Source organism: Rhipicephalus microplus, chromosome 1, assembly GCF_043290135.1.
Source record: "Rhipicephalus microplus isolate Deutch F79 chromosome 1, USDA_Rmic, whole genome shotgun sequence".
NCBI classification, from domain to species: Eukaryota; Metazoa; Arthropoda; class Arachnida; order Ixodida; family Ixodidae; genus Rhipicephalus; species Rhipicephalus microplus.
In genome coordinates, this window is record NC_134700.1 from 189,461,908 (window position 1) to 189,473,941 (window position 12,034).

General features: G+C 47.5%; 2 protein-coding genes across 3 annotated transcripts in view; one reads left to right on the forward strand and one right to left on the reverse strand.

Annotated features, from left to right (window-relative positions):
* The window catches only part of LOC142803614 (uncharacterized), a 110,331-nt gene that overhangs the window by 58,050 nt on the left and 40,247 nt on the right, over positions 1-12,034 (forward strand). The gene's annotated exons all lie outside the window — the stretch shown is intronic.
* The window catches only part of LOC119183420 (glucose dehydrogenase [FAD, quinone]-like), a 31,408-nt gene that overhangs the window by 2,823 nt on the left and 16,551 nt on the right, over positions 1-12,034 (reverse strand). Inside the window, exons 7-10 of the mRNA XM_075888970.1 lie at positions 5,483-5,630; positions 3,306-3,466; positions 1,277-1,454; positions 2-224 (exon numbers count right to left, since the gene is read on the reverse strand). Coding sequence (XP_075745085.1) covers positions 2-224; positions 1,277-1,454; positions 3,306-3,466; positions 5,483-5,630 — 710 coding nt within the window. The remainder of the gene's footprint in view (position 1; positions 225-1,276; positions 1,455-3,305; positions 3,467-5,482; positions 5,631-12,034) is intronic.

Below are 12,034 nucleotides of genomic sequence, written 5' to 3' on the forward strand. Positions count from 1 at the left end.
CTTAAGGCGTTCGTCCACGACTGCGTTCGTATGCGAGCCCATGGGTGCAGAACAGCAAACGTGCCACCCAGGATTCGCCATGTGTCGGAAGAGGCACTCGATGTATTCCAAGCTCCACCGCGGTCCCGCATCGGCACAAGGAGGGAAGGTAACGTCCCATGGCTTCGCGCCAATTTCCCTCATGGCATGTGTGCTTAGTATCTTGTCTATGAAGATCTTTGTGCCTGCGATGAAGAGCAGGTAAGTTTCTTTTATGTATACGTGAGCCACGTTCTCTAGGAAGACTTTTTGATTGAACTGTCTTGTTTACTAAACACCCATGTGCCACGTAGCCAATAGTATGAGCCACTTCATATCCGCAGTGTGTGGCAGTCTGACCAAGTAAGTCGTCGTTAGAATCTCGTTCCGCTGGGCTTCAAATAAAGTGAATGTTATTGAAACCAGACTAGCGATGCCAGGATATATGTAACAATACTGATAAGCCTTTTTTTTGTATCTTTCTCTACGATGCCAGCGATTGAACTGGATATTATTGCAGTTCTGACTCGTGACAACCATTTGTGAGATTATATCACTTGTTTTTATTTCTTCATTCTTTAGCCATCCTTCCCCCTTCACAGCTACATCACAGCTACATCACAGCTAGGGTAGCAAATCACATTCAACCTGGCTAACCACGCTGCCTTTCACCTGTCATGCTGTTTCTCTCTCCTTCAAAAAGCGTATGTATAGTTGACCAACTAGAGTGACGTTTTTCTGCTGGTCTTTCACACCTAGTAAAAAGGACGACAAATTTATCGCAAGACTCAGCTAAGTACAACAGGTCATTTTAAGCGACGGAATAATTGCTCTTTCGAGATCTTTTTAATCCATTGATTTATGAATGTTCTTAATTGATTTACCTATTTCTCTTCACCACTTGGAGCTATGATTGAGATTCTGCAGCTATAGTACGGAATATGCTGTCCGTGAGATACTTTTTGACAAGGAGTGCAGTTATGAGATTTCATTGGCTCATTAGAACACATTTCTTACGATACGATGTGACTGCTTCCGACAAAGTCAGAAACACTTCATTTACCCTTCAACAGGCAAGTCACACAAAAGATTTGTTACTGGCGTCCTGCATGTGTAATGAGAATCTACGCATAGATTGGAACTAGAGCAATACAGTTTCATCGCATGAAACTTTGAAGCAAATCAAGTAGTTTTCATTTAAGGCAGCTTCGAAATGAGTTCAGATACGCTATATCACAGACAGCTCAGACCCACTTGCCTTGAGCGGCCACTCTGACGTCTTGAGGATGCTCCATCAAGCGCAAGTCGATGTCTGGGTACTCGTTTGGATCCGATGAACGTAACGTGATGCGACCCCTTGATTCGGGCCGGACATTGATTACCGCCAACCTGAAGCCGGGAACATTATCTCGGGGAGCCAAATAGCTGTCGTAAGCCTGCGCATGAGCCATGCGAAGATCTAGCTCTTGCGTAAGCGAAGCACGTGGGCTCTCGCAACATATAAACAGGGTTCACTGTAAGATGTGTAAATTCATGGTAATCTATGACTGCTCGTTTCCAACTCGAAAAAAAGATAGCTCACCGGACTAATACCAATATCTTGCACACATCCATTCTTCACGGAAGAATGCATTTAACAAAAAAGTATTTCTATCCTATATTTGGGAACGTAGTATACAAGGAAAAGACGTCAAGAGCTCCCCCCCCTCCCCACACACACACAAAGTGTGTGTATTATTGTCACACCTGTCCCGTTAATTAGGGAGGCGATCGCCGGGCTAATTCCAAGGGCCGAAGTATCGGCCCCCCGAACCGCACCACGAAAGCGTGGACAATTTAGAAGTGGTCCTTATTGGCGCGCCAGCAGACGCCGGTTGTGGCCCAAAGAACAAGTCAGAGCCGAGAGTTGATAAACAAACAAATTATATTCTCAATAATGGCAGATCGAAAACAATACACAAAAATGCACACTCCACAATAGTTGCATACAATATGTCCCCAATCAAACCAATCAATCAACGTACTACACAATACAATCAGCCACACTTGAAACAACGGACACGGACAACAATACGCACTACAATGCAGTCGCATGCATTGAACAACCAAGACACTTAAAGACTAAAGAGATAGAAAACCTATTCAGTCCAAAGTTCTTGGAACCAAAGTCTAGATGATACTCTTCCGAGAATCACTCACTCAAAGTTCAGCGTTGTTGTCGTTCCGCAGCCCTCGAAGTTTCTCTTCCAGGAAAACCTCCCGTCTTCAATTGGCCACTCTTCCAACTTCAACTTCTTCGCCGGAACACGTCGGCTTCACACACGCAGCTGTTGCCCCGCGTCTCCACTCGATAGCGGTAAACACACGCTCTTGCCTGTAGCCGAGCCTTCACCCCTCAGGTGGAAATCCTCTTCATCTCCGGCTTCGTCCCTACGGACCAAAACCTTCGCCGACTACACGGCGGAATCCCTACGCGCTCTGGCGTTAACTTCCGTCTCCTCCTGATTTCTCGTCTCGGCCGCTCGATTAAATACCTTCCGCGCCACCTTCCAGAAATTTCTCGTCATTTCGTCGGCGCGATACGCGGCGAAGGCTGAGGGGAGAGTAAGACGGTTGGAATGCCCTCCCCGGAGGATGATTCAACTCGGTATGACCACGCCCCTTTCGTTCTGGAAAAATCGAGCGCTTGCCCGGCCGCCGCTGTGGGGTGAGGAGGTTCATCGCTTCGCTGCTTCCGAGAGGAGAGGCGTCGCGCGCCCGGGGAGCCCTGGATGCGTGTTTTCTTTTTTTTTCTTTTGACCTCGCGGCGTTTCTCCCGCCCGTTGTCGCAAGAATTTGGCGGCGCGCTCATTTTTAGCGCTCGTTCTGTGACAATTATGTCTCCTAATAACAGATTCGTATAGAATAGGATATCGCCCATTAACAAAGCAGTGGAACATGTAATCGCAACTTCCTTTTTTTATCAAATCATAGGACGTATTTTTCTTTGTTAGCACAATTGAAGTACTGATCATGTGTTCACTACTTCCTAGCATTCCGGGTAACGTTTTGTGCTTTAACATTGTCCAACCAACATAAGTACCGTTCTTTAAAAAAGTGCCGCAGTTATTCAACAGAGGGGCGCAGCTGCAGTTTTTGCAGTAGAACTGGAAGACGCGTCTAATATCTGTTCTAATGACGTTGGAATAAGTTTCCCATTGTTCTGGTGTCCGCTCAGCCCTGGAGGCACTAATAGTAAATAACAGATCTAGTTCTGGTTTACGGGCTGACAGAAAACCGCTACTCACCTCTGGTAGCATGCCTATGTTGAGCAGCTCAGCTCTCGCTAGTTGGCTGGCAGGTTGACTCGAAAGTAGGCAGAGTATAATGTTGGGAGGCTCAGGGCTCGTGGTATTTTGAGTGTTGAGAAAGTGCAGTACCTCCACAGCCGCTGGTATCGATATCGTTCCTGTCATCCATGAATTGTTATAAGTATGCGTTTCCTAGACTCTCTCTCTCCTTTCACTCCTCCGGGGTCACCATGGTTGTTTTCAATGTCCGGAGAGGCGACAACTGTGCTAACACCAGAACAATGCTCTGTAGCCGACAAATGTGTCCCACTGGCAGGTTTATGCCACTGAGGTTGGGGACTCGGAAAAGAGGGAGCGAGAGTGGGCTCCCCTTTGGGCCGTGATCGTGAGAAACAACCCGACGTGAGTTGCAATTGGACGACCAAAACGAAAGGCAGGGTTTTGTTTTTCGTACGCTTTCGTGCCTCTTTGTGTCACTTAACGAAGCAGCTTTAGAGCGTCTTGCGTTTTATAACGTAGCTGTTTAACCTTACTGAATGGTAAGGCTATCTAAGGCGTCAAACGACCAAACCAAGAATAATATGACCAACAAAAAACAACATGATTGATAAACAATATCCTCGCGCCGCATTAGGTTGTCCATTCGCGATTGACAAACAGAAGTTGCAATGTGTATTCGTGGTTGCTGGATGCGGTACACACTTAAAAAGACACTGAAGAAAGAAGACACTTTTCCCCAGATCAGCAAATTATTCTTCCGAAAGTCTAAAATTCCCACTACTGCTGCGATTAAACACTTCGTAAGCAAAAAAAGCACAACAAAGAAAATGCGATGGGCGACGCCATATTAAATTATCCTCAGCAATCGCTGTGATTTCGTACACTTTGATGGTGTCTAATAGGTCTTACGTATACGTCATAGTTCGTAATCAGTAAAAATTAGATGTATTGTCCAATGTCGTCAAGATACGAAAGATACGCTTCGCTCGAATATGGGTGCACGGTAAAGAACCCCAGGTGATAAAATTTCCAGAGCTCTCCATTACGGTGTCTCTCATAATCATACGGTAGTTTTGGGACGTTGAACCCCACATAGCAACGAAAGATACCCTTCGACATCCGCGATGTCGGAAGTGGCGCTTTCGGCGAGAAATATAAAAAGAAACCTTGACCATAATTTTCTTCTATTATTTAAGAGGTAATGGTGGTGAATTTGACAATATACGGGAACAAACAGTGCTGGGGATGGGATGGTGATAGAATGAGAGACAAGGGCTCTCAATTGACAACTTATGGTTTGTTGCTGAGATATATGCAGTATATGCAAAAGCTTGGCACATAAGAACAAACAAACACTGTATATGTGCAGAAAGACAGGAAGTCATCATGTCAGATGATTGATTTATATGTGGGGTTGAACGTCCCAAAACAACCCCATGATTATGAAAAACGCCGTAGTGGAGGACTACGGAAGTTTTGACCACCCGTGGTTCTTTACGTGCCCCAAATATGAGCACATGGACCTATAGCATTTTCGCCTCCATCTAAAATGCAGCTGCCCCATCCGGGAATCGATCCCGCAACCTGCGGGTCAGCAGCTGAGTACCTTAGCCACTAGACCACACATCATGTTAGATGCGTGAACAAAAAAGCTGTCATTTTTTTACAAGTTTTTACTTCATAGTTATGAAAATAAGTCGACGGTGCACTAACGCAAGCGTTTTCACGTGAACTGATATGGCGAGCTCCACTAATATCACGTGTTCTGCGCTCTCTATACGTTTCCAAAAGTGGTGCGCCGCTCAAGAAAAGGGTGATAGTCACATTCTTCGCAGTGCTCAGCTAAGTCTCTAGGTGTCAGGCATGATGAGTTGTATTTCTCTACGCACACACCGAGTATTTGTTGTTCTCCTGTGCCAAGCTTTTGCATGTGTTGCAGATCCCAGTAATAAACCAGTAGTTGTTATTTCAGCGCCCTTCTCTGTCTTCCTTTCACAGTCCCGTATCCAGCGCTGTTTCTTGTCGTTTCAATACTGTACAGACTTAGCCCAGTTAGGCGCACTACTGCAACGAAGTTAGAGTTCCCAGTGTAAACTTTGTCAATCTTAATCAAAACATTGTTTTACTTAGCGTCACTCCAACTTTAGTTGATACCTGTAATAATGTGGACTCACCTGTTCTGTTACGCTCGTACTGTGCAATATCGCCTAGGCTAAATAACGGTATGCCTACTGGCTGATTCGTGATTACGGGCACTGCCGTAAAGAGGAGAATATGGTCTTGTATGCTTCGTCCCACTGGAAGATCAGAGACCACTGGTATCTGCATGGCATTCAATAAATATGAGAGTCAATGTGCAAATACTTCATTCTAGAATAACTTTACTGCCCCTGCGTGATAGCTTCTATTCAAAAAAGGTTTTTTGGCTTTTGCATTTACTTTTTATTTGTGTGTGTTCTGAAGAAATTTTTAAAAACGGCCTTATTGCAGAAAGATGGCTAATAGCCAAAATTCTGAGAAGGTCAGTATAATTATTTACAAGTGCAATCGTTGGAGTAGGTATACCTACATGCAGCCGGCCTCAGTAGTTCCGGGTTTATTTTCGTCAGTGAGAAAAGGCCTGCGAAAATGCAACCCTTTCCTGTGCCACACTTCATTTGCACCATTCAAGTTATTCTCTTGAAAAGCAGCTAACAGGAGCAGCAGCAAAAGATTCAATCTGGTGTGGTAGACATACAACAAAAACAGGCCGAATGACCATGAAATTATCATATTTAGTCGCTGCTCACACGTGACACGCATGCTTCAGCTTTATGCTCCAACCAAACTCCAATGTAATGGAATGAAAAAATTGGCCCCGTATCTACATGTTTCTGCAAATATCATCGAAAGACGATAGTCTTGCGTGTGGAGAGAGTGAACAAGACATTTATTTGATGTTCTGCGCAAGAAAATCGGTGAGTGGCATTCTGTAGGCGCTGCGTTAGAGTGCCTCGAGCGTGCAGTGGAGGCGAACGAGCGCATCAAGTAACGTCACACGTGTTATATGAGCGCCACCTGGCAGTTTTTTTACAAAACAAATCGCGCGGCTTTGAGACGGGTGGGCGTGCCCGTCTCAGAGGTGATAAGGTGTACAACGCTAGGAGACGGTTAGGTGCCACCACTGTCTCATCTTAGCAAAGCGTTGGAAACACTCCGCGTTCCGTGCAAGTGTTGCATGGTCATCGCACCGTGATAAGCGCTGCGGTCCTTAAAATTACTTATGTATGCCTTTTCTAGTGAACGACGCACATGCAGAATATATACGTGTTGCTTTGGTGCCCCAGACATGCGCAATAATTGCTTTTTTAATTGACAATCGCACTAGTATGAACGTTCAACCTTGAGCAGCATTGGTGGACGCTGCGGAGGGGGTCGACCGTTTCAAATACTCGATGCCGTTAAGAGTGGATAAACAGACAAATGTATAGACAGACCGACAGACAGACCAAAAATTTTGCGTGGAAGGTCCCCAAGAAAGACTGTCATCTTCGAAAACTATTTCAGTCCTGCAGGACGCGCTTAGCGCGTAGCGGGCGTCTCCCTCTAAGGGAGCAACAGGGAGTACCTGGCGGCCGCTTCCTGGGCCTGCTGGACGGCCCATAGTTGGTGGGCGACTTTCACCCTTTTGACGCAGAGAAGGAATCGACACAAGCCATGTGCCTTCCCTCCCCCCTCGCTGCCATCTCTACGTTCGCCTTCTTCTACTGCTGTATTTCCGCTGAACTCCCTCAATAAGGCTCGTCAGCTTATGTCAGTATAAGCCACTCTTTCCTTCTGCCACCCCTTTAGCGCACTTGCCCTGTCTTGCGACACAATTTTGGATGAGAGAGAGTGTACAAAGTATGCACACAAGCACAATGAGATACCCAATAGCTTCGTTGAAGAAGAAAATTCCACATGCAGAAACTTCAAGTTCCTGAAAAATAACTAAAGTATCAAAGTGAGGTGTTGAGCTAGTTGGTTTTTCATCACTAAAAATATTGCACTACAGTTGCTGCTGTAACCATTTGCGCTTGTACTATGTACTTCATTTCTTGTCTTCTCCCTAACTTCATTCTCCGCAGCAACTGTAGCGCAATTTTTTCAGTCAACTAAAGTAGTGCCATTTGTGTCAATGTTCAGGCACCTCCTGCGCTTTGTGAATTCCAGTTAATTCCTCATTCCATATAATTAGTTATTAGCTAAATTCCAGTTGGTTAGCTAGTTAAACCCGAGAATTACTTAAGCTGCTTGTGCAAATCTTCCGGTAGAGCGCATGATGGCGTTGCGGTCGTAAGTGCCGCATACATGGAGGGCGGGGGTCTGAGCCCTTGAAATAAAAAAGTATATAAGGTATCAACAAATAAGACATTTTATTGGATAAAAAAAGCAATTGCAGCATTTTAATGCACGGTGCCTAACAGTACTTTACTATATGGTACATAATTTTATGGAGAGGAACTGCGCACTCCAGATGCATGTCAGCACCAACGCAAACTTGCTGGCGCTAACAAATCGCTAATTCTTAATAAGAGTGCCGCACTACCTTTTCAGAAGATCGTGTGCGAGCACCATTTTATTCTTGTGTGCCTGAGTTCTTCACTTGATCGGTGCGCGGTACGAGGTTCAAAGCGCTTGAGGCTGTTAGAATGGCGGTTCGGGATGCTTTGGTTCGCCGACCTGCTGTGTCAGTGGCAGCATACACAGGTACTATATTCTCCTGACAGAAGTTATTTTCACTACAATGGGGAAAACTCGTAGTTTCCTTCAGGGCACGCTAAGGGCGCTGCTGCAGCTGCTAGGTGAGGAGGCAGAAGTGAAGGAATGCAGTTGGCGCTACGTTATATTTTTCAAGGACTACAAGTGTTCCACCCCGCCGTGGATCCAAGTTACTCGGCGGCTGGGGATCGAATCCCGGCTGCGGTGGCTGCGTTTTCGATAGAGGCAAAAATGCTGTAGGCCCATGTGTTCAGATTTGTGTGAACGTCAAAGAACTCCAGGGGGATGAAATTTGCGGAGTCCTTCACTACGGCATCTCTTATAATCATGTGGTGGTTTTGGGACGTTCAACCCCACATATATATATTACTTAGTAGAAACATTGCCTCCAGTGAGAGCACTTGCTCAAGAGGGGCCTGGTTGAAACAGCATTCAAAGTTCAAAGCAAAGTCGGAGCACAGTGAGCATCTGTGCAAGCGCCTGCACTGCCTCGTGCCTGTGATGCAGGGTTCTTGTTGCTGATTTGTTTTTCTCCCGGGCTGAGCCTCAGAGAGTTTTGTTAATAAGGACAAAGCCGTTCGGTTTCCAAGAAACACACAAAAAAGTTTAATTGAAAAGTAAAAAGGCAAAGATTCCTCACAAAACAAAACACTTAATAAACAGTTGACTGGACATGACGAAACACATCTGTAAACACCCAACAAGAACGTTCAAAGTCAGTAACTAAACCTAACGTTCGAAAGAGGCTGAGTGATGGGAGTAGCGCAAGAGTATCGGTGCAGTCTCACCCACAAGTTGGTTTTCGGCGGTGATGAGAAACCGGAACGCCGTGACTCCTGCGTCACTGCGTGGGCTGGACGAGGACGAGGGAACGCTGGCTGCTGGCGACACGTCGAAAAGCCCTACCAAATCGTGATGGTTTCGGCTTGAGGAGCGTGGACACGTCGGAGACGGGAGAACGCAGGCTGGTGGCGACGCGTCCGGGAACTAGGGTCGACCTAGTCAAGCAGCTGGGCGCACAGCTCGGGCCCGGAGCCCGACGGCTGTAGCTCGCCTGCCGGAACCAAAGTCCGCAGGCCCTGGAAAGGAGTTCAGGACCGGATGGCCACGGTCCTTTGGAGCGGGAACCCGACAGCAGGAGGCCCCGGCCGGTGGAAGTCCTGTAGGCTCGGGTCCGGAACCCAACGGCCCATCTTCAGCGCCCGGTCCGGTGACGACCTTCCGCTTGCACTGCCTGCCTCGAATTCCCCTTGCTCTGGTCCCCTCAGGCTCCTGCTTCAGCTCTGGCCCACTTGTCTCGTTCTCATTGGAGATACTGCTGTTTCGTGGTGTCAAGCCATTGGGCCTTGAAATCTCCGTGTTCGCTGCCCATTGGATGTTTTACCTTTTGTTTACTTCACGTCCTGCCACGCATCCTCGTGCTTGACGCTCTTTAACGTCGTCATTCTTGTTTAAGCAGCACCGCACGTGCACTCTGGTATTTCTCCTTTTGTTTTTGTTTTTTTTCGTGACGCGCACTTTTCGAAGGCGCGCACTTTGAACGCGCACCACACATCACATACGCCCCCCTTTTATTCAAGTTTTTTTTTTTTTTTAGAAAAAAAAAAACTGCCGATGAGTGCGCGTTCTGCACTACGTCACAATTAAACCACATATTTGCACCACGCAGTTCAACACATCACCGGGCTACAGTTCGCTACATCGTCCAAATGTCCACACTTAAACTTTAGATTCACCCAATTGCATTTAAAAGTTCTGAAACCCGGAATAAACCTTTTTACTACAAAATCGACTATGGACAAAGCTACTTGTGTCCGCATCTAAAAGTCGAAGTCCAGAAAGAGCTACCGGTTTTCTAACCCTACACTCAGGTTATCGCGTCCCAAACCAGACGCACTGCCCTTCTCGCACGTTTCGAAAGTAACTGTGGCAAACATGCTTTTATGCACTTTCGCTGAAACGCGTGTCTGCGCCCCCGCCGGCCACATGAACGCTTACCGGTCACAGAGGAACAGGGCGCGGTCTCGAGCCGTCGGCGTCGACACGAAACGCACTGAGACACGAATGTCCAAATGCCACAATCTCTCACACAAATGCTTTCTTTTAGTTCACCATCTAATGAACACAAGCTCGGGGTGCCCTCAGCAAGCCCAAACGCTCCGACAAGCGTGTGAGGTTCCTGGATTCTTGAGAAGGGATGCCGTTGTGCTCGGTCATTATACAGCTCATCTTGAGTGGACTTAATTATAGGTTCAAAACCAATCACGTTCTCAGGTTCAAGACCCTGTCTGGCATTCTCCATACCTACCATCGAGCCCACCTCCGATTCGATACTGTTTATTTTGAAGAGTGCTTCAGCACTCCCATCGTGTTTTCTCGGACAAATAGCAGTTACGCTATCCTGTGAACTAGAATCCCCTCTCTCTCTGAGTGAGATATACGTATGGTCTAAGACCATTGACGTGGTGCCTGCTGCTACCTCTGTCGGTACAAAACAATCAGTGGCCACTATATCAGAGCCTTCATGGCATTCGCTGCCATCTTCCCAATGACGTTCTAGCGCTCCTTCCATGGAGCTATTGAGAGGTAGCCCTACCCCTTCCCGAAATGTGCTCGGCCTCTGCGACGTTCTGATACACACCTCATTCTGAATGGAGCGTCTTTGTTCCCTGCTATCGAAGCTTTGCTCCACAACATTTTCCACAGCTTCTAGGTCGCCCATATCCAGGCGCTCTTCTTCATAGGTGCTTGGCCTCTCAGAGGTCCCCAAGCAGCTAACGGAAGTAATGTGTTCCAAGCCAGAGGAGCTTTCCGTCGCTTCAACAAACTCCTCATGACTCCTGCCTTCTTGGCTGTCCACCTCTCTGCCTTCCTCTATCTGAGCTTCTCGCTCCGAAGTAAGGCTGTCGCGAGGCTCGAGGCCAACCTTGCAGGAATCGACTTCCCTCCAGCAAACGCTGCTACCGGAGCAAACATTCACCGCTTGCTCGACCTTCTGCATCGCCAGCTGCCCCCTTTTCGCCATCGCAAGCTCGAGTCGCCGCTCGAAGTCCACCCTCTCTAATTGGAGCTGCTGCTTCAGTATGCGTGTCTGACGCTCTAGCAACACTTTATTTTCACGCGTTACGCGCTCTAGCTCCTCCTTCTTAGCTCTAAGCACCAATTCAAGCTTTTCCTTCGCCGCCTTTCGTTCTGCAGCCCGTTGCTCACGCTCCCTCTCCATCCGCTCCTCGTACCATACTCTAAACTCCGCTCCCGTCAGTCCCATTTTATCCGCCAACTCAATTAACTCCCACGTGTTCGTCATCGTGTTAACCGCGTCAAAAAATCTACTGGAAAAACAAACGACTTTGTCCTGTCGCGGACGCCAATTTGTGATGCAGGGTTCTTGTTGCTGATTTGTTTTTCTCCCGGGCTGAGCCTCAGAGAGTTTTGTTAATAAGGACAAAGCCGTTCGGTTTCCAAGAAACACACAAAAAAGTTTAATTGAAAAGTAAAAAGGCAAAGATTCCTCACAAAACAAAACACTTAATAAACAGTTGACTGGACATGACGAAACACATCTGTAAACACCCAACAAGAACGTTCAAAGTCAGTAACTAAACCTAACGTTCGAAAGAGGCTGAGTGATGGGAGTAGCGCAAGAGTATCGGTGCAGTCTCACCCACAAGTTGGTTTTCGGCGGTGATGAGAAACCGGAACGCCGTGACTCCTGCGTCACTGCGTGGGCTGGACGAGGACGAGGGAACGCTGGCTGCTGGCGACACGTCGAAAAGCCCTACCAAATCGTGATGGTTTCGGCTTGAGGAGCGTGGACACGTCGGAGACGGGAGAACGCAGGCTGGTGGCGACGCGTCCGGGAACTAGGGTCGACCTAGTCAAGCAGCTGGGCGCACAGCTCGGGCCCGGAGCCCGACGGCTGTAGCTCGCCTGCCGGAACCAAAGTCCGCAGGCCCTGGAAAGGAGTTCAGGACCGGATGGCCACG